This window comes from Mchenga conophoros, linkage group LG19, assembly GCF_057382185.1.
Source record: "Mchenga conophoros isolate Kocher_MC1m ecotype Shallow Benthic linkage group LG19, M_conophoros_male_GT1.1, whole genome shotgun sequence".
Lineage (NCBI taxonomy): Eukaryota > Metazoa > Chordata > Actinopteri > Cichliformes > Cichlidae > Mchenga > Mchenga conophoros.
This window is the reverse complement of record NC_140544.1, coordinates 7,284,634-7,312,484: the sequence shown is the minus strand read 5'-3', so window position 1 is coordinate 7,312,484 and position 27,851 is coordinate 7,284,634. Positions and strand designations below refer to the sequence as shown.

The 27,851-nt window shown below is 43.9% G+C and overlaps 1 protein-coding gene across 1 annotated transcript; it reads right to left on the bottom strand.

Moving 5' to 3' along the window:
- Positions 1-129: 129 nt before the first annotated feature.
- On the bottom strand, positions 130-27,758 carry eif2ak3 (eukaryotic translation initiation factor 2-alpha kinase 3). Its single transcript, XM_085256359.1, has 18 exons — positions 26,977-27,758; positions 18,656-18,785; positions 12,012-12,206; positions 11,752-11,882; positions 11,290-11,557; positions 10,988-11,153; positions 10,762-10,887; positions 10,383-10,505; positions 10,050-10,279; positions 8,564-8,676; positions 7,111-7,233; positions 6,550-6,699; positions 5,515-6,064; positions 5,225-5,398; positions 4,832-5,005; positions 4,624-4,725; positions 3,866-3,928; positions 130-2,762 (listed from the first exon to the last, which is right to left on the bottom strand). The coding sequence occupies exons 1-18, from the start codon at positions 27,276-27,278 to the stop codon at positions 2,580-2,582; spliced, it is 3,303 nt and encodes a 1,100-aa protein (XP_085112485.1). The 5' UTR covers positions 27,279-27,758; the 3' UTR covers positions 130-2,579.
- Between the last annotated feature and the right edge of the window lie 93 nt (positions 27,759-27,851).

Sequence of the window (27,851 nt, the reverse complement as noted above, 5' to 3'; positions counted from 1 at the left end):
CATGTTTGTGTCTGAATTTCTTAGCAGTCATCCCGACTGATGAACAGGTGATTTTTTTTTTTAAATAACAAAAACAACAACAACCCCCCAACACACTGACCCAGAGACTCCAGACGAAGGACACAAAACTTTACAAACGGTATAGAACAGTTTATTAAATTTAGACTTTTAAGAAGTCATCATATTCCAATGCACTCCATCGAATGAAGCGCATTTGTAATAACACCAACCCCAAAAGGATTGATCACGGCATCAAAAACATAAATAAAGCAAATGAACATATTTACAATTTAACATGGGAGTTGTGCACAAGAACACGCAACTACATGTCTAGGAGGAGAGATCAGACGCCGAGGAGAAGGGTCTGACTTTTCAACGAAACCATCCGGACGCCTGGAGTGGAAGGAGGAGAAACACGATTTAACAAAGCGCGAGAGAAGACCTACACTGTAATCACATTTTCTTGGATTGACAGAAAAGAGGGAAAAGCGCAGAACCTCTGACAATACTCTATAATGCTGTTTTCAGTATTAATGGTATAAAGATGACAAGCCATCTCCTGCTGTAGGTGATTACAGTCCCCATCCTTGTCCATGAATAATCACAGTTCACTCTGGAATTAAAACAGGGGACGAAACGTTTTCTCCGCTAGAAGAATTTGCCCCGAATCAAATGTCTGAATCAGATATGAAACATTTAGTCTACAAAAGGTGTGACGAAAGAACACCTTCTTTATACAGTCCTTAAAGCAATTTCCACCTCTGTCGTGGTAGGTTTACAGTTCGTTTTAATCATCGTCGAGAGAATTGGATTTGGACATGAATGGCTTGTCTTCAGTGAGCCGAGTGGATGGATGAGCAAACATCACTATGACTTCCTGTAACAGTCAGGATTTTACAGTAATCAAAAACCCTGAAGATAATCAAAAAACTGTGCTTTAAAAAGAAAAAGACAAGAGCCTTAAAAAAGTACAATCATTGAAAGCATGTTACAATTAGTGAGTGTGTAGTTACAAATGGGTCATGTGATTCAGCACTTCTAATGCACATAAAAAAAAATGTGGATCACATAACCAACATCAGGTCCAGGTCCCCCAGTACACAGTGTAGAGGGGTATCGACAGTATCGACTTATTAGCTAAATGCTATTTTTCTGCATCACAGGAGGGCTGCAGACCTCAGTATTTGTGTTTTTGTGCTTCACTGGGAACACCAGCTGGATGGGGTCGGAGCACAGTAGCACAATTCCAAAAACGTGAGGCGAGTTATCCGTCGAAGAAAAGTACACTTAACTGACTTTCAAATGGCACTCTGGTTCATGCAGATTCTCCTCCGGCAAACCCCTTCCACTTGGGTCCCCTAACGTGTGAAAACAAACACTGAGAATAATTTCAAAGAGGCAACCACCATCATCTCGTCTCTGGAGGTCACGCAGTAACATTCAGCTATCAGAGATCGTCTCCTCTTTGTTTCCTCTCTCACAGTATATCACACTATCTTACAGTAGCTTAATGAAAAAGCCATTTACAAGCAACAATATGTACAAGATTGGTCTTAGGAATGACAAAGAAAAGCATATAAACAGGGTTTTCTCTTCAGTTCTGTACAGAGAGCAAAGAGGAGGTGTTAGAAAATGATTGAGCACCTCAGAGTCATTGTGTAGAATTTACACAGATAAACTCACATTCACCCCTTCTTTTTCCTAACAGGTACATACAAAAGGACAAGAGCCACAGGCTCAGCATTCATTCAGAAGGGGCCAAAGGCCCTTTCTAAAGGCAAGTCATATCTGATGGAAAGGACTCATAAACTCTTTCTATGCAACACATCACCTTCTCGCATTAAAAAAACAAAACAAAAACAGGGAAAAAAAAAGTGGTCTCTTTTTTTTGGTCTCCCGTATCAGGCATGTTGGGTGTCAGAACACCAATTAGTGCTCGTACTAGTGACCAGTACAAATCACTAGTAGATAGGATGATCAAGCATCAAAGGCCCCTTTGGAGTGTCCTCTTGGTTTTGATACCTGAGGTGTAGTGTGAGTGAGTGAACACTGGCTGAACGTTGGGAGGAAGCAGCATGTTCTTAGCACGTGTGCCATGTCAGAGTCAGGAGAACGGCAACGCTTTAGGATAATCACAGGTAAACACTGCGAAATAAATCACAAGCCGAGTCTACTCCGAGCTGTCTGGATACAGTAAACGCTGCCCGTCAGGTAATCAGGGCTGTTTTAAAATAGCCACTGATAATTATTCGCAAGTACTAAGTACCACTCGAGCCAAGCCTGGCAGTGAACGTTACGGAACGGCTGTCGCTTTTAAAATATCCCTTCATTTGTAAGCAAGATTAAAATTGGAAGCCTAGGCAACAAAATGTAACGGCATGTGTATTTACTAAGAAACGTAGCTGTGCAGGATGTGTGCCTCACTACCGTAAAGAGAGCGCGACGCCATCCAGCACATCTGCTGTTCTTAGTGTTCAATGTGATTGTGTCCGAAGCGCAATGGGATGGCAGGGCACCGAGGGGTTTCAGTAGGGTGGCAGACCACAAGGTGGGGGTGGGGGTCACATGTTGTAAGGTTTTCAGTTAGTTGATGTCTGGCGTGAGGGGCGGCCCATCGAAGAGGCGCTGTAAGTGCGGGAGCGCTGCCTCACGGCCAATCGGCAAGGCAGCTCGAGCTCCTGGAAGAGGGGCATCCCTGTGATATCAGCCGCCTCGGGACGCTTGTTGGGGTTCGGTGACAGCATGCTGTGGACCATGGCCAGCTAAACAGGGAGGAAACAGACAGTAAAAATCTGTCAGATAACATTATCATCCATTTCTTCAACTGCTTTGCTTATAAAAACATTAGAATAATACAATACTAAATTAAATAATTAAAAAACAACAACAACAACAACAACAACTTAAATACTACGGCTCAGAACTACTACTAGCACAGTGAGATACTCAGGTAAGAAGTAATTTCCAGTGTCAGAGAATCACAGCTTATGCTCTGGGATTATGTTAATCCAATTACAAAGAAAACAGGTAAACAAGATCATAGGACCACACAAACAACAAATTACAGCCTCAGTTTGTAGTTCGGTGGTCAGTCCCATGCTTAATACAGAGCAGTAATTTAAAAAAAATGCTCATCTGTGTATTTGATTAAATAAGTCATTCTAATTGTAATTCGAGTATTAATATAAATCAGCAAATGAGTCATGCTGCTTTTAACTTTTCAGTGTGCAAACGGATTTTCATTTATTTTATAGTCTATTTAAATCTGTGACTGACTTCATTATAAGTGCTAGCGGCAACAGAAGCTATAATCCTGCATGGATTGTGCATACAGAAGACTTTCACTTAAACACTTGTAACAACATTCCCTTGGATTCTTTCGTTGATTAATTTTGACAGCTTCCTCTGTTATGATGCAAATGTATTGCAAGCTGGATTGTTTCGAATTAATTTGCCAACATTTCTGGCACTTAATAGACACTCTGGCTGTGTTGGATTTTGCTGATGTCATCCTTTGGGGGTTGCGTCAGGAAAGGGCATCCAGCGTGAAAATCTCCCAAATCAAACATGGGGAGCGACCCGCTGTTGCGACCCCTTGTGAATAAGGAATTAGACAAAAGTAACTTTTATGTGTTTGGAAGCAAATAAGCTCAGACAACAGAATCTTTTTTAGGCTTTTGAAAATGAAGCACTGCTAAAGTTAGAGTTAGGGCTCCTAATATTATTATAGAGAGCTCAAATTATGAATTGGAGTCCTGCTGGCACCACTGATGAGAAGAAACCTCCCAATCCTGTATATCTTACATTTCTGGCTCAGATGCAGTGCATATTTACAGCCACTAGGTGGCAGCAGATAACAACTCACCTCCTGAACATTGTTTTTGGAGAAAACCTCTGGGAAGCGCAGGACTCTCACTTCTGTCAGTGTCTGGAAGAAAGGATGTAAACACCTGTGAGCCGAGCTGTGCTAATGGCTTACCAGGTCCTTTGTTGCTGAGACAAAGACTTCATGGCTACTAAGAAACTGCCTGTGCATGCCTCACGTGAGCACTCGTGGGTAAAGCCAACACATAAACAAACGGCAACGACGAGAGAAATAACAATAATCAGCAATCGTGAATTCTTGATTTCTCAACACATAATGACATTGTAGGAGGCAGGAAGATAAACGGCCTCACTAGCTTACACACAATTGGCCAGCTGGGCTTCTTACTGAAGCCAAAATGAGATCATTTCATTTCAATCCGAATCATCCGGTCATTGAATCATTTCTTACGTTTTTCAAAAGTTCCACAACACATTTTATTCAAACCTTCATAGGCGCTGCAGCTCAGTAAGAACAAGTAAATAAGATGAACAGTAAATGTTTTTCATTATTTTTTAAGCTCAAAATTGTTTTTGGATGTTGAGATGTTTAACAGGATCCAGACAGCAAATATGCACAATTTGCAAAGGAACTCAAACCAGTTTTAGATCATGTTAAATACAAATTAATCCTACAATAATATTAATCTCTTGGTTGTTAAGGAAACCTAATTACAATGTAATTCACAACCCTTTTACAGATCCTAAAATAAAGTAATAATAAGCCAGGTTTATAAGGATATGTGTTTTCTGACTCACCCTCACTCTCTCCATCTGAGTCCTGAAAGGATACAGCAACTCAAACAGGATCAGACCCAGAGAGTATATATCCACTTTATGAGAGTAGGAGTTTCCAGAGAGCTGCAAGGACAAAAAGGAAAGCACATAATTAGTCTTGACTGCAGAAGCAGGAAACCAAGAACTAAATGTTGTTGTTTTTTTTCTTTAATGAACGGCGCTTCCTCACCTGCTCTGGGCTCATGTAGAGTTTGGTGCCGACCTGGCCCGTGTGGCGGGTGAGGAGTGGGGCAGGCGTGAGGGCGCTCGGTTCATCTTCATCTTCCTCCTGGTCCATTGCCGTCACCAGGCCGAAGTCTCCCACTTTCACTACGTCGTCCATGGTGAAGAAGATGTTGGAGGGCTGCAGGATCAGCAGTTACAGGTTACATCACGCGCACCACACAAAGAACGACGACAGCAGAGTGGTTTACAAAGCTCTACTTCACATGCTGCCCATAAAACAAACACAGTAACACACAACACTCTAATCCAGTCAAGTCTGAAGGAAAGTTTTTCTTCCTTAACTGAAGCTGCAGAATTTAGATGGTCACACACGCACAGACAATGTGTACATGTTCACCTTGAGGTCCCTGTGCATAAGCCCCTTGCTGTGCAGGAAGTCGACAGCTTCTGCAATCTGCAAGAAGATGTCCAGACACTGGTTGTGCTCCCTTTGCTCCAGCAGGCAGCGCTGAGCCATCCAGTCCTTCAGGTTCTCCTTCCGACAGAGCTGCATCTGGATGTACAGGTAGACCTGGAGACGGGGCGAGAGGATTCACCACATTACAATTTCACACTGCACTCTTAAAAACAGTGGATATATTGTTAAAAAAAAAAACAAAAAACAAGAACCCAAAACTATTCACAAACCTTAGGTGAAGGTTGAACCCGCGGATTTGGAGGTGTTGTGGGGAGAGCCAGGGCGAGCGAGGTTGGCCGAGGAGGAGAGGAAGAGACGGGGGGGACAGATTCCTGTCGTCTGGTGTGTGACGAGGACGAACTGTTCTTCTCCGTCACCGTGCCAGGACTGGCTGGGCCAGAGGCAGAGTCCGTGTCTGCGTCGGCATCTCGATCGCAGCCCGAATCCTCGAACACAATATCAAAGGAAGAGGAAGTGCAGTCACTGGGACCGCGGGGAGGGCAGAGCTCGAACGAGTGGGGGGTGTCTGACGCGTCAGGGTCGGCCTGGCTGTCCCTCTCAGACATTAGGCTGTCGTGGCCCAGCAGCGGGGGGAAGGACAGGTTGGTGCCAAAGCCCACAATGCTGCCTGTGCTGCTGGAAAACAGCACATGATCTTTGGCTGATGCTTCATGAGCATCTCCTTGAGGGTTGAGGACAGGGGACACTGAGCTGGACACGGGTACTTTGACTGACAGAGCCTCCATGTGATCGAGGAAGCTCATTGGCCAGTCAGTGGTACTGAAAGAGAAAAAGGATTGTTGTTTCTCCCAATATTGATGCAAGACAAACAGAAGATGTGTGCCAATCATTTCAGCAGTTAAATAAGGACTCATGAACAACAGGCAGAAGGTGCTTTCAATGTAGCTCTTTCAGATTTTTGTCATGTGAGCTGTAAAAACAGCACAGTAGTAATATTACATGTGTAGTGCACGGGGACATGGTTCTAATCAATACATATCCACCAAAGCAATTAAAAGCAGCACACAGCAGACATCAAATTAAATTTTAAATACTCAATTTTAATGCGCACAAGATTTTTTTATCCCGTGGCATTTTAACATCTGTGAATCAAATTAGCCAAGTGGGATAAAGATGTGTGGTGCACCATTTGTCACAAATGTCACTAATTAATGATTCCAGAGGGGACAGCTAGATTTTCATTGGATGTCCGCACGCTGGTTCGGCCAGCTGAGCTACAAAAGGTTTAAAAACATCTGGCTCACCTTGCATCTTTCAGCCACCTCTGGTCCATTTCCTCCTGCCAGCCCTCAGGAGGGCTCTCTTGCCAGGCGTTGAAGTAGCGAATGATCCCCGGGTGCTCCAGCTTTGCTAAAGCCTTCACCTCTCGCATCACCTTCTCCCGGGCCAGCTCCCTGAACGACAGAAAAACGAAAAAATGAAAAAAAAAAAAAAACCCCACTGAGGTTGTAATAAGCCACAAGTCTCCACCAAAGGTTGAATAAGCACAGCAGGCCTGAAAATAATTAGCCCCTTTCACACGAGGATCAAACTATAATGCCACTTTTGCTTATTTATGTAGAACAAAAACACACAGAGCTACTGCAGCTAAACATTTATTACCCATGCTTGTCAGCATAAATTATAGCGCACAGATAATATTTGTTCTGAAATGTCAGCTTCCTCTGCATGGGTTTCTGTGTTTAGACCAGTGGGCTGCTGCTTACATAACTCAGTTTAACAGCTTTAGAGAAAACAGAGATAAAGGAAGAGCTAATAGCCTCCAGCTAAGGAAGTCTGGCGCAGCCTAGCGAGAGATGCGCTACCTATTGGGCAAGCGGATTCTTTTGATGGCGTAGTTGCAGTCGTCCACTTTGTTGCGGGCTTCAAACACGACGCCAAACCCCCCGCGGCCGAGGCACTGCACTGGCTCAAAGTCTGTCAGGTACCTGAGGAGAGACACTTTGGTTAGCAGTGTGGAAAGACGACTCGCGGCCCTCCAAGTGCTTTAAAATTATCATCTGGATCTCTGATAATTTAAAAAAGACCAAGAAGGAGGCCTTTTAAATTATAAATCCCAATTATCAGAGAGGGAATTACAACCAGTGTGTAAGATAAGTGCTTTGTTTTTTCACTGCCTTGGCCACACTCCACTTTAAGGTCAGCAAAAATACATTTCTACAAACCAAAGAGAAACTTTAAACTTTATGACTTTCTGGCAGGTTTACTTCCCACTTAATCTCTTAAAGAGAAGACATTATTTGCAGTTGCAGAAGTTTTCAAAAGCAAGCATAGCTTGCCTTTAAACTAAAGCAACAGCTGTCACAGTGTTGCATATTACATGTATCTCACGGTTTGGCACGTCAAACAGTTCCAGCAAGGATCATTATAAAGTTCTTTTTATGCAAAATCATTGTGTTTACTGCTGCGTAAGACACAGGCGCACACCGACTCCATCCCCTCCACCCTGTCAAAACATCCCTGCTCGGTTTGCTCAGGGGGATTAAAAGGCTCTTATTAGGATGTGTGTGGGCAGCATGCGATTCAAGGTTCCTGATCCCAATCTGCCTCCTAATGATCCTGACTCATGCCCGCCGCAGCTGCTGCAACAGCCGCCGGTTTTATTTAAGGAAAGTTGTTCGGCAAAAGTGATTTGCATGGACTGCAGAAGCAGCAGCAGCTTTGAAGGAAGGGGAGGGGGTGGGGTGGGGTGTTTGTCATTTTCGGGTGGATCAAAAAGAAGAGAATGTGCAAGTGGTGACACCAAGAGGACAGAAATTTGCAGATTAAAATCAGTTTTCACTTCTGTTCCAGGAGGGTGAGGCTCACAGATGTAAACACGCAAAAACCCTCATCGATCACACTGCGGGAGGGCAGCGGCAGCCCATAAATTACGGCTCCTGATCATATTTAGAAATTCTGACAATGTCCTGACAGTGATGTAAAACGACACTCTGACCCTGAGGCAGATGCTGCTGTTGTAGGGTGCGGTCTGAGGGGACCGAGGCCATTTTCATTTGATGCCAAACAGCTGAGTTACCCAATCATGAACTACTACGATTCATATCGCCCATCTCTGCCTTGTCCTATCAAGGCAGGTTGGAAGACCACTGGTCACCATGGTAACAGAGCCGAATCTGTAGCTACACCTTGAAAAAGTGATGCTGGCATCTGACTGAACTGTACAGAGCACTCCCGGCACATTGCTAAGTGAAGTTCTCCCGAATCATTGCAAATATTTTTGACACGGGACACGTTTTGTTTAACGGTGCGCCTTACCTGGATACATATTCGCTGGAACGGGTCTCCATGGCAACCGGCTCTTTGGATTCCACAACTTCAAGGTCAAACTTGCTGTCTGTCTGGCACTGTGTCTCCGACTCTTTCCGTTGCTTTTAGGGACAGGAGGATGACAAAAATGACACGTTACAAACACGACAAACAACAAACAAACAACAAGTTTACCTTGTTTGTGGCGTATTGGGCAAGAAACACTTAAAGATTTAACAGTCGCAAGAAAAAGAAGGTGGAAATGTATACAGCTAACCCCTATAAACATGAAAACAAAAAGAAGTATCCCACATAGACACTAGACCCTGTTTCTTGCTTTCGGATGGCATGGATGGGGATCGTGAGTGAACAGCTGGGTTCAGGTGTTAAAAGTTCGACTGGGATCAAATCAGGCCTGGCAGAGAAACATTCATAGAGTAATCAATGATGTTGACTGCAAGTTTAGGATCACTGTTCTGTTTAAAGGCGAGTTTCAAGTCAGGTACGAGGCCCCACTAAAGCAAAACTAGTTTTCTTTCTTGAAAGTATCGCTGCCCTTTGCACAGTTTAGCTTTAGTTTTCCTGTCATTTCTGCAGAAAAACAGCCGTGAAGCACATTGCTGCCACCACTGGGTTTACCTGCTGTGCTACTGTTGATGAACTGGTTCAGATTGACAGAATTGAGGTCAGTCACATTTTCAATCTTGTGTCTTTCCACCATGACAAAATCCCTGCCACTCACTGCAGCACTCCAACAATCATTAAAAAAATCCTGATTGGTGGAGTGCTGCAGTGATGATTGTCCTTCTGATTTTTCTCACATTTTCACATAGGATCACTGGAGTTCAGACAAAGTGACCTTCAATTTCTCCATGAACTCTTTTACCAAGGCTCTTCTCCCCCACTGCTTATTTTTTTATCCTTTTAAATATTCCTCTTGGGATCTTTAATCCAGCTGAAACTGCATTGCAACATTTCCCAGATCTGTGTGATGACACAAAGCTGTCCATCAGCTCAGCAGGCTTTTCTTTCAAACTAATGACTGGCTTTTTGCATTTGTGAGCCTATTAGACAGCAAGGTATCTGACATCCAACGAAATGAATTTCCACAAGTCTACCTCAATAAACATACAGTGATTCAGAGAAATTAAAAGGGAAGATAATCTTTTTTAGATTTCATAAGGAAGTCTGAACACTTTCTGATCACACAGTAAAACTAACAGTATCCAGTTTTTGTTTGAAACTAACTTTTTAAGCAATCAAGCTATCCATCCTCCAGCCCCTGGGAACCCTGAACTAGATAAGTGGAAGAACATGGATGTTTCCTGATGAAGAAATCATTTTGTCATCCATACCAGCTCATTATTGCAACAGTAATTGTGAAAAAAATTGAGACAAAAGATCTAAAATGTTACAAACATTACACAGCAAACATAATGACCAGTAGGCACCGTCGGTGCGGCATTAATGTTGCGGACTGTGTCTTGGCTCTTACCCTCACGTAGGCCACAGGAGCAGGAGGGTGGAAAAACTTGCGTACAATGTAAGTGGTGGTGGCAATGCAAAAGATGATGGTGCCCAGAATCTCCTTCCACCAGGGTAATAGCAGCACGGGATCCTTTCTTCTTCGATTCTCACCTCCTGCCCCGTTTCCATTTATGAGACTTATGGCGGTGTCACGCTTCTCTCGGTAACGCTTGCTGTAGGGGAAGTAGTAGCCATTGTCTGGAGCAAGAAGAAGCAAAAATCCTTCAGTCCACTTCAAATCATTTCAACTTTAACAGCTAGAATGTGCGTACGGAGTAACATTGCACAATTAAACTCTTACCGTATGGATACTGGAGGATGGACAAGGCTCCATTGCTGTATTCGTCGTGGGAGAACTTGTCGTTATTTAGACACTTGTCGAATTCATCAGAGCCGACCAGAGCTGGTGTCCGAGATGGAGAATCTGCATCAAGGACAAGATGAATAACTTCTTGTATCTCACAAGAAAGACTGATCAATATGGAATAAAAGGTTTTGGACGATGAAGAATGAAGGGCAAAGCTTTGGGCTACAGGGAGCATGGTGATAGATTGTGTCCACGTGACATCAAATACTTCTTGGAACATGGTGTAACTTTGTTCTTAAAGATGGGCTTTGGCCGTTCTGCCCTGACTCTGCATGTAATCATGAATTTAGTCCCTTTGGTGCTGCAAACTTACGTATTAGAGGCTTCCATTTGACAGTGGGTAGTGGAATTATGTCCTTCTCTGAACCGATGGCTTTGGAGGGAAATTTTTCCGTGATTTTTACCGATGACTGAAGGTAGAGCTGCCCCTGAAACATCCCTAAAAAAAAACCCCAACAGTCAACACGGTTATCCACAATCACTGGTTCCTAACCCTTACAGGAATAGTGAAGCATCTGTATACATGTGTAAGAAGTTACCTAGGTAAACACTGGACTCTGCAGATTCCCGCGCTTTCTCTGGATCTTCGTCTTCCTCGTCTTCCTCTGTTTTGGACTGGCTGCTGTAGGTGGTGTCGTCGAACAGGCTGATTGGCGTAACTTTACCACCCCCCACCAGCCAAGCTGAGGCGATGGGAGTGCAGAACTACACGACACACGTGAGAATGAGTAGAAATACTTTAATGAGCTCCACAGTCAAAGTCATGAAGCACTGAACTCCATTAAAGCACTAAAACTCGCTAATAAATAAGTGACCAGAGGATTTATTTTAAGCATCTAACCTGATGTTCCCAGACCAGCTGTGCATCAGGCCCGGTGCTGAAAGCCATGACCTTCCAATCAGGAACAGACACTTTGATAACTAGGTCCAAATGCTGGTTTTGATTCTGGTGGTTCTCGGCCTGCCGTTTCTCTGTTGGCTCATCAGCGATGACCCGCTGACTCTCCTTCCAGCTGTCACCATTTGCTAGTTCGCCCTCCAGGAAGTTAATTCCAGGCTGCATCTCCGGAACGAGTTTCAGCTCAAAGTTTCCGACACTAAAGTTCCACCTTGCACAAACAGCGAAGATGCATGATTTAAATAAAAATCCCTGCCTTATACGTTTCTGGTCTTTCATGTTACCCTGTGGTTTCCTTCTACTTACTACTGCTTGTTGTTCACTACTGTTAGTGACTAAATAGCCAACTTTGTTAATAAAAACAACGTCAGTAGCTGCTCTGTGAATTAGCTTTGATTGACTCACTTCTCCATCCCCGATCGAGGCCTGATGGCTCGCACAGTCTTCTGAGTCCTCTGCAGCAGGAGCACATCTTCGGTCTCCACCTCGTCCTCTTCCCAGCGACTGCAGCCCCCCGCAGAGCAGATGTACCGAAGCTGAGGAAAGCAACAGGGGGGAAATTACAAAAGTCGGTTATCCTACTGCGCCGGACTGGTTAGTATGCTAATAGATTTGACACGTGTTAACCTGTCCTATCAGGTTGTTCTTGAAATTGTTTCACAGACCTTGCCACTGTAGGCCCCCAGGCCATAGGTGGTGAGGGATTTCCCCCCGACCAGGACTGTGTCCTCTCCAATGCGATATGACGACTCCAGCAGGGACTCGACGCTGAAAGGCACTGCCTCCATGCTCTCTCTGTCCCGGTTCCACTGAAACAAGGCACCATCCAGGGAAGGTATTACCATCTTATTGCCAAACACCTGCAACAACAAAAAACAAACAAACAAAACGCAGAGTCAGGTTAGTTTTGGTTTCTAGAAGAAGACCGCTCTAAATAAAATAAAAGGAACTTCTGAAAACAGAAAAGATGTGGCAATGACTTATATTGATATTTTTTAAAATAAGCATCTTAAATTCAGTCTCTAAATTGCCAGGTCAGCGTTGCTAATCAAAATTGGGACAATGTTTATATTTGTTATGAGTTTGGCAACAAAATAACTGCCTGTGAGCCCCCACAAGTGGCAGCTGTATAAAACCACAATGAGCGACAATTTATCAAAACGCCACTACCAATAAAACAAACTAAAAAAAAAAATTCATTGGGGTTATATGTATAAATTTTGTTTGTTTGTTTTTTACAAATACTATAAAAGCTCTAGAGCTGCTGCATAAGTTACCAGCACTCCTCTAACATTGTGTTTCAATGCCACACAGACAAATCACTAAAAACAAAATGATTCATTAGGAATGTTGTTTTTTTGGCCCACGCAGTTTTCCTTTCGTACACACGGCTGTTTTAAACTAGCAGTTTTTATGTATTTCTTTATTTCTTTTCTCCCAGCTTAAAAAGACAATCCTTAAAAAACACAAAAACACTTTGCCACACAGACAGTGCTGGCCGACACACATCCACCCACACAGCAGCAGCTCCGGCCTCCACACGCTTGGACTCAATCCACAGACGTGGAACCATTATACAACTCAAAGCCGGAGTAATTAACTCAAATCTTTATAAAAGTGTGCTACCCTCAACTCTGTGTGTGTGTGTGTGTGTGTGTGTGTGTGTGTGTGTGTGTGTGTGTGTGTGTGTGTGTGTGTGTGTGTGTGTGTGTGCGCGCGCGCGCGCTCTATTAGGTGCTGGTTCAACAAGGATGACATCATTGCCAAAACCCTGAGCCTAATCCTGATTTAACCTCTGCAGATTTAGCTGTCAAAAGAGAGTCTTTTTCATTCGATGTCCAACTTGTGACTCACTTCTATCAACAAACTCACGAGTGACATAACAGCAGTTTTGGGTCCAATTCTTGGCCTTGTTGATGCTAAACAGGTGCTATTGAGGTTAAAACTGCAACCAATCAGTCAGTAGCCTTGCTTCGGAAATCCTATCAGACTCGAAAAAAGTCAGAGCTTTGTGGCGGATTAAGAAAAATGCCAGCGGGGAGCAACGTGTGGCAGTTTGATTTATTAGAGAGCACAGGCAGGAGAAGCGGTGATGTCATCTTTTCTTTCAGAGGGAGGGGCTGGTTTAGACACAAGATGGGGATAAATTTAGCAAGTGAAAGGAGGAAGGGTTAGCAATCTGACCATCACATCACACCACACTGGTACTACTGAGGAGCTATACAGCCGGGGGTGGGGGGTATTCTTATAGCCGTGGATGAGTCATCCTGCTCCCGATGGTTTAATCCATCTCTCTGATCCAGCCCAGTTAGCTTCATCTCAGCTGTTCATCTTGTCAATGTCCTCTAAGTCAGAAACACGGTCCCCATATGTACTCTGAGTGACTGTCCTACAAACCACGAGCTCAGCAAATTACTGAAAGTCAATCACATTATCATTATCTCAGACTTATTGTAAAACTTTCTCCAGTGGCTTTTACTTGTAAATAACTTTTTTAAAAAGTGCTTAAGCATATTTTTTTCTGCATTATCACAGTAAATTTAGCTTTAAGGACCCAGCTGAGATGCCTAATTATTGTTTAGAAATGTAATTATTTATTTAACTAATATTTAACAGGGCTTAAAAATCATTAGATCTCAAGTGGTATAGCTTTAGAGCTCCTTCGGGGTTCCTTTATCAGGTATCACTGAGTGTGCACCTTGTGTTTCACTCACTTTATGCACCATGCTACATTTAATCATTTGTTATTATTAATCTCTGGCTGCCAGAGGTTCCTTCCTGCTAAAAGGGAGTTTTTCTTTCCCACTGTCGCCAAAGGGTTTGCTCATAGGGGCCATCTGATTGTTGGGGTTTTCAGTGTTTTCTCAGTATTAGGTGTAAGGTGTTATAGGGTCTTGGTCTAATAACCTAAAGTGCATTGAGGCAACGGTTGTTGTGATTTGGCACTATATAAATAAAATTAAACTGAACTGAATCAGGAGTTTTGTGGTGTGATTTACTTTGACAACTCTCTAATGATGAACGCCACTTAAAGCTGGCAGTTAAACGATTAAGACGAGTTGAGCTGAGTTCTTAAGGTATTTACAGCTAAGTGACTTTGCTAACAGCTCTCTTTTTATTACTGGGGTATGCTGCCTACAATGATCTGAAACTGTACATTTTAATGTATTTGTAATTTTTTTTTTTTTTTAAATACGCTTTCATTATTTAATTTGGAAATATTCAGATTTAGATGAACACACGATGTTGATAAGGGAAGCTTCCTACAAACCAGCTGGCAGTGTCACAAATTTTGATGTTTTTGGCAACAGACCCGCATAACATTATCAGAGATTCATGGTATTACTCACCACTCAGTCGACCTTGATATATATTTGTTAGGAAAATTTGCCAATTAAAATCTGAGCCATAAGGATTACAGAGATCTCGCTATAACTCACAATATGTTTGATTGAAATAACAGTCTGTCGCTCTACAGTTGGAATTAGATTATTCGAAAAGTAAAAAAAGCTTTAAGGATGGGAAAGTAATTTTATAATCTGTGCCAACTCGTATTTGATTATATGATCACCAAAGTATAAAGATATCAAGTGATGCTTATGAACATCCCACCTCCACAATCTGTTTTGTTCCCATGTCTTTGTCTGCTGTGTTTGCCCTGGTCTATTTTTGTGAGAGAGCTTCAGTATCTTTTATAGTCAAACTATTGGTTATTAAAATAACAAGGTCTTAGATTAAATGCATTTAATTTGTAGGATGTGATAAAATATTCAAGAGTTAACTTAAAAAAAAAAAAACCCAAAAAACTGACTTCTCAGCACAAACGTTTTCCTTCTCTTTGTGCCTCATTTACTATGAATTTTAAGAGCTTATTAATCTTTAAAGAGCTATAAGACAGACTCATTCAGGAAAAATATGCACCATTACTGAGAGACCAGAGCCATTCACTTATTTAAGATACTCATCTACTGGCTAAAAGAAACATCCAGCCTCCAGCGTGCACGCTCAAATTATAGTTATCATTTTTCTTTATATAACCACTTCTTCATGAAGGCATTCATCCAAATGTGCTTGATGATTATTTGATGTCACTGATCATACCATCATATTCCACCCCCGGGGCGTGGGGGGCAGATTAAGGGTGGGGGTGGGGGGGGGGGGAGTGTGGGGAGCCGTAATGTGCGCAATTGTTTGTGTGTAAGCTGCTGCCTACGCTCCGGTGAGCCTGTCAAACAGTGTCCCCTCTTACCCACCGCTAATATGCCATGTTTGGTCCACGAGGCTACTGCTCTACTTCAAGGTGGCAGACCGACCGCGCGAGAGAAACGCTAACACCGCGGGTTCAGATAAAACACACGAAGCAAAACAATCAAAACTAAATCAGAGCAGCTGGAAGGCGGCTCTGGGAGATTTATTGCGAGTATTTGTCCCCGTGTTGTAATCAATCAAATTCTCCCAATTCATTCATTCGCACTGCATGCCAGCAGAGAGAGTGTGTGTGTGTGTGTGTGTTGGAGTGAGCATGTGTCTATTATGTGATGACATCATCTCTGCTCTGAGGCATTACCTCACCTCCCTAATCACCCAACCTCTTCTTTCTTCATTCCTTTAGCCCCACCCCCACCCCCCTGTGTGAGTCACTCCACATTGGCACCGACTCTACTGTCTAATGTGCCCACACCCACACACACACACACACACACACACACACACACTTGAACCCCCCTCTAAGCTCAGGGGTAACTTTGCTTTTTGAAGTGATGGCTGCTTTTTCTGCAGACAATGCTGTTTGTGGGTCTGTCTCTCATTTTATTACTTAAAGAAAAAAAAGACACACTCTACAAGATGCAGCAGGCGACTGGTTGTTTCCGGCCCGGTGTGTGGAGGCCAGCCAATAGTATAGCATGAGACCCAACCCCCCAGCCTCTGATCACTGAGCAGAGTGGTGTCTCAGGGACCCGGCAAGCACCACCGAAATTCTTGCTTACTGCTCAGCAGGCAGGCGGGGTGGGGGGGGTGGGGGGGGAATAGAGGTTGCAGGAGCAACTGGCAATGCTTCCCACCTGCCTTTGCCCCCACCCACACCCCCTCACCCCAGGGTAAGAGAGAGAGGAATCACAGGTAAACAAGGACAGAGAGGGTAAGGCTGGATTAAAACTTAGAAAGTATATTAGAAAAAACAAACAACACCAACACACACACACACACACACACACACACACACACACACACACACACACACACACAAAAACAAACGAAAAACAAAACAAAAACACAAACAGCCCACACTCGACAGATCACAACAAGTGACGTCACATCGCAGCAAGTCACCGAGTTCAGAGCTGACAGGCATCTCTCCTCGTTCCGCTCCGTCAGCCAAATGAAAGCCAACAGGTGAAAAAAGAAAGCACACAAACACACACCATACTCCATCACAACAGAAGCACACTGGAAGATGACAGGAGGATGTTACATGTGTGCATGCCCATGAATTTCATGACACTTCTTATGAAGTGTCAGCATACTGTTATAGTGAGTATAACTGCTTTTAATTCTTTATATTTAGAAAAGTTTGCATTCATTTATGAGAGAACTAAAAGCCTTTGTAACTGCGCAACTCATTTAATGTTGTAAACAATACACGTTAAACCAAATTAACATCATACATCGTCAACCCAGCTGGAAAACATTCTTTACATAGTTTGCCAGTTTCTGAGTTTTATAAGTGAATAATAAACAATTTCGATTTAAAATTTAAATTTAAAAATTGATTCTCCTCAGCGTGCAGAGAACCATGCAGGACATCGAGTCATTTAAATTTAAAAGGGTTGATTCCGATGACGCTGGTGGAGAAGCTATCTTATGCATACTGTACATACTGTATGTGCATCACAGAATCTCTAGAGGTTCTCCACACTTGCAAGAATCCCAGATTTTGAAAGAAAATGGTAATGAAGCTCGATTCATTTTCCAAATCTCACAGACGGCACGTTTCAACCACATGCCCACGAGATGCTCGAGTCTAAAGGCTGCCTTTGAAATGCAACCCAGCATTATAGCAGCTGATTTCAGTGATTAGTTCCCTTCTTCTAATTGTAGCTTTACTAATCAATGAAGTCAGCAGCTGTAGTTTTAAAAGCTGGAACCAAAAAGAAAATTAAGCATGTGTCATTCAGACTTTTCAGGCTGAATGACACATGCTTGAGTATCACTTCACCCTTCATTATGAAAGGTCCTTAAATATTTGAATGAAAGTCTCCCACAGTGAGTAACTCTGAATTGCTATTTTGGGACTGCAGCTGCTTATTTTACACTTTCATTTTATACACACTGTTACACCAGTTGTATTTCCTTTATCATTTGGTGAATAAATACATATATATATCTGTGCTATACACCACATAATCAAAGAAATTTCTAGGAAACATTTACAGCAAACTGCAACGCGACCCCTAGAAAAACAGGATATCAGAAATGTTTTAAACTTAATGAACTACGTCTGGATCGCTCTGTTATTGTTACCTCAGTAATGAAGCAGTCAGAGTTCCTTACATTCAGACATGCTCTACCAGCACCAGCAGACTAACATTAAACTGATCTCAGCAGCCACCCAGACCCTTGTTAGTATCAGAGGCTTTTTCCCTGAGGCAAAACTCTCGCAGAGAGCGAGTCCACATCAAAGTGAACCATGGGCATGTTTCTAGCATGCAACACTCTGGTCTCGCTCTGGGCTCCACTTCACTTTCAGCACGTCTGTGTGGGTGGTTTAAGCTTCAGTATACATGTAGAGGCGAGGGTCTTGCTGTGCTTGTATGTGTAAACTACTACAGTCAACAAAGAGGCTAATCCTCCAGGCGAATCAGCTACTCTCAGATTTACGCGGGGGTGTGAAGCATGTCTGGTGTCTATTGCGCTGTGTGTGTGTGTGTGTACATATGAAATGTATGTAAGCAACAACAACCCTTGCTTGACTGTTTAAAGTGCAGAGAGTTCAATTACTAGTCTTGGAGTCTGCAGAGAGAGAGCCAGGAGGGACAGTGTTTGTTTTGAGGAAGAGACAGAGATGAGACTGCATCCTTAACCTCCCCCTGACATGTAGATTTTGGAAATCATCTTTTAGTAGATATTAATAACACAAACAAAGGTGTTTTAACCTGTGTAAGTGGCTTAAGTTGACCTTTGCTTATTCCTTAAGGCTGGTATTTAAATTTTAATTCCTGCAGTGGCATTTAGTCAGACTAAAGCTAAGTTTTCCTCCTATTTTCCACTGAAATGAAAAGAAAGTAGGGAAACAAAGACATGGATTTACCTCAGGTTTGCTGAGGCTGGAGGACACTAAGGAACCTGAACCGACATCTAGGTCCCACTGCTTCCTGCCCTGGTTGTGAGGATCTAAAGCAGAGATCCGTCCATCCAGGGTACTGATGATTACCAGAGACCTGTGGATAGAACATACACATACTTTGAAATACTTTCCAAATGAGGGTTCATAGAGCTATCACCGCACATCAACACAAGGGCGCCGGTATACCGCTGTTGAAAAGACTGCTTAAGGCTCGTCTGTGCACTCATGAGCACTCTGCGAGCTGATTTTAAATTTCAAAAGACATTAAAGCCGACGTTGCCCTTTAATGCAGTCCTATAAGTGTGTGTGTGTGTGTGTGTGTGTGTGTGGGGGGGGGGGGGGGGGGGTGTTTTCTAACCCCTTCACAGATAAGACACTAAAGGGCAAACTGTGAAGGGGTGTCTTCTCTTTTCTAGTCTGCACTTGTTTAGGAATCAAGGTGACCTTCAACAGCAGCTAACAGCACATCTGTGCCATGACAAACCCCTTTGTTTTAGTTTTTGGGGGGTGGGGGGCATACTAACTACAGAGGATGATCACCATATGTACCACACACACTGTGACTGTGTGAAACCATGAATTTTCAGTTATGGTTTATCATATCTATCAAGTATGTCAAAGGGGCTAAAGTCTTTCACCAATAGGAGAGAAGATTTTATAAATTATTGTTATGATAGTATTGTAATCATCCCCCAGCTCTATAGCTATACCAAATTACTTTATCTAAGGTAAGAAAAATAATAATAAAAGTACTTTTATTCCCCATTGATGTGCAAACGCAGCAATATTTAATAACAACTCTGTTTTCTTTTTCCTCTCATTTTCCTAGTAACAGCCTGACTGAAACATTATTGAGACATCCCGCCCCACCCCTCCACTCGGTTCTTAGGTCTTCTGCCGCATTGCTTGTCAATCATGTCCAGAGCTCCGGTGGGGGCAACATCCCAGCTATTGATCTGTATCAGTCTCGAGGAGCTGCTGTCAACAGGGCATTTAGCTTTATTTAACTGGTGAGGGTCTGCCGTGTACACATGCAGTTTCTGAGAACCCACTGCTCTCACATCCACACAGCTGGGACCCAGGCAGCTTCCCTCTGTTGGCCACCAGAGCACACTGGGATTTCAACCATCTCCCTCAAGGGCAACTAGACAGAAGTTGCTGAGGGAAACTAGTGAATACAATATTACAATATTATGTGTTCACTTTCCCGTGTTGCGCTGTCACATCCAGTTTGGTTCATTTACATGCACAGTGACATCTATCAACTAGCTTGAGTACATTTAATAATAGCATCATCCACTGCATCTATCACTTAGACTGCTAATGATTGGCCATAATGCCTTATTGATTTCTGCTATCGAACAGTCTTCAGTCATGAAGGGGAAGGAGCATGTTGGAGGATGTTAAAGCTTTTGGACAACTTACAAATTGATTGTTTCTGAGAGTGCAAATCAATTTTAGGAAGGTTTCTCTTCTGTTACGCCGCAGTCGCTGACACATTCACGGGGAGCTGCACGCGCCGCTGTGGAGCAGCAAGACTGCAAGTCTGCATAAAAATGCAAATAAGATCACTTAACAGTAATGGGCCATGTGTCTTTCAGGCCTATCGAAGCCAAGATTATCTCCCCCAAATCTGCTCCGAGCATTATCAGCTTCGCCACTTGCGCTCAAGAGTAGCGTACTGAGAAAAACATTGTTTTTTTTCCTTTTCTTTCTTTTCTTTTCTTTTTTTAAATCCTCCAAGCCACCAATAAAAACAGAGCGCTAAAGCCCGCTCTCACTCTCTCAATTGGCTGCGAGACCCTGCCAAAAATATTTGGCTGATTGGTTGTTGCTAAGCAGTCGAGTCTCTGAGAAGGCGGAAGCTTTCGGCGGCCTTCGCTCGGCCAGACCCGCCCCCACCACCACGGAGTCATGCTGTGAATGTAGAAAGTGATGAAGAAGTCGCTCAAGTTCAACTTCAGAGATGGAAGAAGAGTAATCAGGAGATATAAGAATTTCACTCGGCGAGGGAGATCAAAGGCTTTTGTGGACTCTTTGTACTCCAGATAAAGGATAAGAATGAGTAGATTTGAGGGTGCGGGCTGGGGGAGGCACTTAATTTTACAACTTAGGTACCAGGATAGAGATGGAGAAAACGAGCTGTGGGGGAGGGAGCAGCTACGAAAATAGCAGTTAACCAAAAACTGTGACACAAAACAAATAGCCCTACTGTATCATTTAGAGCTGGAGGCAATTTATTTTCCACGTCTGAGCCCTGAGACGCTGCAGCACTGCTCATCACCAAAGGGATAACATGTAGCCTGTGGGGCTGCTGCTGCCAGCTGTGACAGACGCAGGCGGTGGAGACACTGAAGAGTATGTTTGAATGGAGACTGAGCAAAATAAAATAAAATTTAAAAAAAAGGAGAAAAAAGGGAAAGAGAGTGTTGTGAGGCTGCCAACACACTGGGGGTTGTTAGTGTCCTCGCCTGTAATGTTGTCAAAAGTGTCATAATAGTCCTGACTGCTTCTTCAATCACAGAGCGTATGGCGGAGCAGGGAGCCAATTAGCCTCACTCTCGCAAGACTCTACTCCTCAGAGACGCTCGGCCTCAGTCTGCTCACACCGGCAAAGCTGAGCTGCTGGTAAACACACTCCCATTGAAGGAAACAACCAGGATGTTTACACAGGCTGAGTCTCCAAGGATGCGAGGAACCGCCGAACCGGGCCAATCTCAGCAAGCCTGCCGTGTCCCGGCAGCCAATGGAAGCTCTGTTTTTCCCTGCTCGTTTAGCCAATGGGTGGCGAGCTCTGCGGACTTCGAGCCAATGGCGGAGCACGGATGCTTGTAACCATGCAACAGCAAAGCAGCCCGGGCTGTGGAGTTCTGCTGCCGCGCTGCTGCCGCTCAGCCGAACTCACAGCCACTGAGAGGCAGAGAAAAAAAAAAATATGAGAGCATGGGGAGCACGTGGTGAGAAAGTTATGGATGCAGCTCTGAGCCGGCCGCACCCAATACCAACACAGCTGCACCAGCAGGAGGAAAGGAAAAAAAATGGGTCATGTGCAATCCTTTAAACAGTGCACTGTCTGACGGGCAACGCCACAGAAAAGCTCTAAATATGACATTGTCGATTACCACGGCAATGCAAGCAGAGCTGGCCGCTTCAAAAGAGACAGCAAAGGGTGTCGCAAATGTGCTTGACATGACATCAAAATGCCACTTACCCTAAGGTGACATCTTTCATGAAAGGTCACATAACACCAGAGCTTAATCACAGATTAATGTGATCTGAAGGTTTACATAACTGTCCCTGGACCTGCTAAATAAACAAGTGATCATGTTTGTAGGTCTTTGTCCCAGCAGGAGAAAGCCTTCAGTGGCCTCAAGTGGAAAAGCTGTGGCGAATAGTTGGCCATACATGCATGGCGAGTGCAGCACAGAGAGCACAGGGTGTGGTTTTTTAACAGAAAAAAAAACAACTTCTAGTACAAGCATAAAAACACACACACACCATTTAAAAGTGTCACTATCTCTCTCCTCCTCTTTTCTCTCCTGCAGAAGTGCGCTCTTCTCTCCAGCCTCACACGTGGTAAAATATAAACTCTATGGCGCCACGCTCCTGCCGCCCGATTGGCTGGGGCGCAGCTCCGATCCGCGGATGTGATTCGTTGTTGCTAAGCAGTGAGGAGCTGTTGAGAGTGAAAACAAGACAGCGTGGTCCTGCTAACTACCAGCCAACTCTGGAGTTTTCATCCTCCCCTCCCTCCTTTTCTCGCTCCCGTTCTCTCAGAGTATCGCACCTTTTTTTTTTTGCCTCTGCCCCACCCATACTGCAGTGCTGCTAGACGGGGGTCCTGCCGACTTACCGAAATAGCCACTGACCTAATAAATTCACTCATTCTGATAATCGGATTCGAACAACACTGCTGTCAAGCAGTCACACGTTCAAAAGACTGTTTACAGTTTCTACCTCTGTACATGCGAGCATCTTCTATGATCTCGGACTGTGTTCATCAAGTGCAGAGAAATTCAGGAGGTCAGACACAAAGACTCTAAAGGTCAGCATTAAAAAGCACCAGGCAGCACTTAAAAAACAAAACATGGTTACATAAGGAACGGACAATGAGGATAAAACAGGTAAAAAGATCTTATATAAGCTCGTTTAAAGCCACTGTGAGCTTGGTAAGTGGAGTTATATATTCAGACCTCTGCAGGAAAACAAGTGCCGGGTTTAAAGAAGCCAGTTTTGAGCGATCAATTACGAGCTTCTCCAGTGATGGAGTTCAATCAGCTTCATCGCGACCTGTTATTTTTGGGGACAGTAGTGTCTATTATTAAAACGCACTCAGCAGCTCCCTGGTTACACAGAGCAGACTAAAGATACAATGTGAGGAAAATGAAAAAAAATAAAAACTCTTCACTTCATCCTTTACCTAACTATAGCCAGACCCGTGCAGTCAACTCAAATTCTGAGCACCAGCCCGTCTACGACGCAATTGGCCGCCAAGTCGCCCAGCTTGGCCGATTGGCTGTTGCTAAGCAGTAGGCTGGTGGGAGCCAGCCTGCGAGCACGGCGGCCCAGAAGAGCTGTTGCAGCTACGGGGCCCTGAGGGTGGGTGGGGCGGGGAGGGGGCAGTCGGGGGAGCACGTTCAAACAGAGCTGCTGTCCTCTCACCTCCAAGTGCTCCCGAAGGTGCTGAAGGGCCCCGTGGAGCACTTGCTGGCAGAGGCTTTAAACTTGGCAGGGCAAACACACACACGGTTCGCACATATACACACACTAAAGGGTTAAATCCTATATGTACACATATACGTGTGCCGAGACAGACGTAAACACCACGTCTCCAGGGCGACGTTTACAGCACGAGGATGAAAGCGTTAAAGGTGAAGCGACAGCCGACACAACAGCAGGCTCGTCGCACGCTGAATGCCGGATCAAAGCAAACATCTACAATATTTATAGATTACAGGATAGAGAAGTGGAAGGAGGGGCTTTTATAAATGACAGAAATTGAAAAACGCTGACATCTGAGCGCTGACTGGTTTTCAAGAGTTTGCCTTTGAAGTGCTCGACTCCCAAATCTCAATCAGAAGTAGAAGAAAACAACAACAACAAAAAGAAAAGCAGGTCTTTACTCGAGATCTATTATACTTTATATAAAATGGGATCCAGATGTGAGAGTTATGATGTTCTTAACAAAGCACTAAAGTTACTGGGATGCTTGAAAAGTAGAAAGAGTAGTTAAATCCAGAGCAGTACAGGGTGCCACTTACTGCCACAGGGTCTGTTTGACTTGGAAAGTCAAGCAGGTAAAAGTCCCAAAAGGTCGCAGAATGTTTTCAAAAAGCTGACCTAATTAACGGTGGGAGATGTTCAACTTCACCGTTTCACATTCATTTTAACCAAATACAAGTTCACTGTCGCTATTATAAATATAAGCAACACATTTCAAACAACTTCCTTTAAAAACAGGCAATTTCCACGCTTCCTGAAAATGTGTTTTCTGACATTTAAGGCGCCTCTTATTTGTTTATTTTTTTAGTTAAATTAGCCCCTTTACAAGAGAAACCTACCTAAAAATCACTCTTTTTTGTTTCTTGTGACATTTCTAAAGTTCAGCAACAACTCTGTAGGCGGACAGATGCAAATGGAGCACTCGGCAGTGTATACTCAAGGGATGACATTAAAAAGCAGCGTGTGTGTGAGGATAAGGGGTGTCAGAGAAGAAGCAGGGGGAGACTTAAATTCAAGGGCGAGAGACAAAGAGAATAAATGCAAAGGAGAGACTGGTGTGGTCGGGCTTGCTGCGCTGTAACCCTGGAAAAACAAAACCTTACAAACAACAACTACTAAAGTCGAGAGACCATTAGTCCACAACTTCTAAACATACTGCTCAAAAGACTTATTTATATAAGGTGACAAAAAAACAGAAAAGAAAAAAGCCGGTAGTTTGTGGCGAAAAAGCCTGGAAATATGTAAGAGAGCGAACAGAAAGCAAGTAGAGAGTGTGACACGGCAGGGAGAAAGCGAGCAGTGGAAGGGTGTGACCAGCACCAGGGTGAACGCTCAGGAGTTTTCCTGCAGCAGCTGAGGTGGCTGGCAGGGGAATATTCTGCTTCTACCTGTTAATTACGTTCATCTTGATATTGTACGGCAGATGCCAGGCAGGAGCTTTTGTGTTGCCCTCGTGCCACGAGTTTACCCTGGTAAAACTGTGGCTTTGTGCAGGGTGTAAAAAAAAAAAAGAGTGCGGCAGTACTCTGAAAGATTTTGGGAAATCTTTCATTTTTCCCAACCAAGTAACTACACCTCTTGACTTGAGTATGGCGGGACAGACTACACAGCATGCCGAGTTGCCCCCTGCTGTGAAAGAGCATTGTTTATATAGCACCTCGAACACCCAGGGCTAGCACGCGGTGCTTCGGGTCTTGTCAGAAAACTTTAAAGTGAGCCTGGGGTGTAAAAAAGGTTGGCAGAAAATTGGCGGCACGCTGCGTTTCAGCTGTCAAGTAGATACAATGGCAGCAAGCTCGAACATTAAGGTGATGAAACGACACCGCGCATCTTCAAAAGGTTCGACTCTAACAAGGTTTTCGATGTTATGACTCCCTCAGGAAAACAGACAGCGTATTCAGAATAATACATAGGGAATAATTTATTACAGGACCTCAGGACCTTGGATACCTAAAGCAAGAAAGCGTGCTGATATAATCCTGATTCAAGGAGCTATATTACACTCAAAAAGTGGGTGTAATGGACTTGTAAAGGTAAAAATAAGATGAAAGAACAGAAAAGGAACACACTGCGCCAAACATCTAAGGTGGGCGTCAAACCTACTGTTTACCAAGGAAGACAAAATCAATGCCCTCCCCACTGTGAGATGCAGCGAGAACTGCATCTCACTTTGGGCAGCAGCAGCAGCAGTAATCTAACAGGACTGGGTAAACATGTGGTCTGTGTCAGACTGTAAACTTTTCACTGGCGGCATCCAGGGGACTTTCTCAGCAGTGCCGCATGCCTTTTCAAGGTGTTATGTGAAAATGTAACTGCGCTAAACACGTTAGAGTTGTATTTTATGTCTGAGGTTAAAGCACTGACATGCAGCATGGTCTCAGGTGCGTCTGAGACACCGCCCTCCCTCCCACAGCAGCAGCAGCAGCAGCAAGGTGTAGCAAACCTGAGCTCCTTCTGTCAAACAAACAACAGCTTGTCATTTTGCATACTTTTACATGTATCTTCTCCGGGGCCACTTTGCTACAGCTTTAAACCGCTAAGATCAACACAAACGCTTTATGCAAAGTGTCCAACTCAACGGTTAAGAGCATAATAAACAGACTGGTGCATGTAAATGTGATGCAGATTATCTGCAGACAGGAGGGGGACGTCACCAGTTACCGCTGTTATCCTGCTCTATCGTTTTATAATAAACGAATCTTGCATTTTAAATCTGCAAAGAAAGCAGCAGCTGCATCTTCACTTGGAACATAAATTCCATTCAATGTAACTTGGGGCTGCTTTCAGATCGCTTTTCGGATTAACTCAACCGGGTTTAGGACGGCAGAGCGCATGTGCTCATAGTTGCCTGTATTTCTCCGCAGAGAGAATCAAAAGTTCCAGCAACCATGGCATTTCAGCTCATAACGTGTTCCCCTTTCGCGGTTGGAAAATAACAACAGACTATAGAAAAGCCACTTTCTCCATAAACTGCAAGAAGAAGCTATTCGTCGTACACCAAACTTTCCTGTCAGTTATCTGGGGCGCGTTTTGCCCTGACATGTAACCCACATGTTAGCAACTTACCTAAAACTGCCGACACCAGATAAATACATTAAAACAGCTAGCTCTAGTTAGCGGGGCATTAGCGCATCTGCTACGGTGTGCGTCCATTATCGGACACGAAGCCAAACTCGCTCACAAACGCTTCATTTTCCTGTTCTGCGCTGTGACACTCCACTTAACCTTTCTGTCGCATTATTTTCTTGGCACCGTTTGTAAGGCTGCATATTATAACACGCAGTAAAACGAGGTTTATGAGCAAAGTGGACACAAACAACTAGTTCCCCAGCAACTTCGGAATGCGCCGCTTCGGCGGAGGAATACTAAACAAGAAGTGTCGCTTGACAAAAAAAGTAATAAGTTTAAAATGACTTTACAAATACATTGGGGGAGGGAGGCGTTACTAGTTTGTGTGTTTGTTATTTTAGGGGTCGTCTTTATTTTGTAGGCGCTAGAGTGGTGTTGCGATATAATTAATGTGTAGTTACTTACTATCAGTTGGCAGCTGTTTCTATAATTACCTCGTCTTTCTGACGCTTCCGTTACTTTCTCCATGTGATTCGTCTGCCTCTGACCCATTGTCGTCGTCCTCCACGGTAACGTCTGCTCCAATGACCGAGGTGCCTACGTTCTCCAAGCCACGCTTCATGACTCCTGCACCATCTTGCCCCGCGGTCGAACCTGAATCCCCGGTTGTGGACAGCGGCACCCTCCCGATGGTGGAGCCCTGAGCTTGCGAAGTCCCAAATCCGATAAGCGCTTTCAGCAACAAGAGGAGCACCAGGGAAATGCTCACGTTTCCAAAGTGAAACCCCCTTTCCATTTGTGAGACTGGCACATTAGTGATTAGATTTACATGCCACTGGCCTTGTAAATCTTAACATAAAAAAAACTTAAGGTCCAAAAAAACCTGTAGTTAAAACAGAAATCAAAGCTGTGTCTTCTAAAACGCCCTTTTCGGAGATGTTCTTTAAGTAAACATAAACAGCCACTGGGAAACCATGTTATTGCCTTTATACTGGACTCGACTTGCCTTGGTAACGCTGAATCCCGCCTTGTTTCTACTCTAGGATTGGTTAGTGGAATCGCCGAGTTTGTTAAAAATTCATGTATCCGCCTCTCGTTGGATAATTTGCTGTCAATCATCTAGACTCGCACACTAAGCAGAATACTATTGCACTACCCATCTGTCACTCAAAGAGGTGGGCTCAGGAAGTCCCAGCCTCCCAAACAGTGTACTGCATTGGCTAATCCGCTGTCTGTCACAGCCACGCAGGCGCATTGACGGCTGCCCGACGACCAGAGCAAAAGGTGACGCAAAAATGTCCTCGATGGCGAATTCCGTAGCGGAGCTGTGATTGGTCCGAGTTGACGTCCTCTAACCAAGAACACAGGT

What these genes read in the sequence shown, in the direction of transcription:
- eif2ak3 (XM_085256359.1), bottom strand. Translation starts at nt 27,278, where the DNA reads ATGGAAAGGGGGTTTCACTTTGGAAACGTGAGCATTTCCCTGGTGCTC. An exon ending in CATCCTCCAGTATCCATACG is followed by an intron (nt 10,280 to 10,382) that starts GTAAGAGTTTAA and finishes TTCTTGCTCCAG; the next exon opens with ACAATGGCTACTACTTCCCC. An exon ending in GGGTTCAACCTTCACCTAAG is followed by an intron (nt 5,399 to 5,514) that starts GTTTGTGAATAG and finishes CCCCGTCTCCAG; the next exon opens with GTCTACCTGTACATCCAGAT.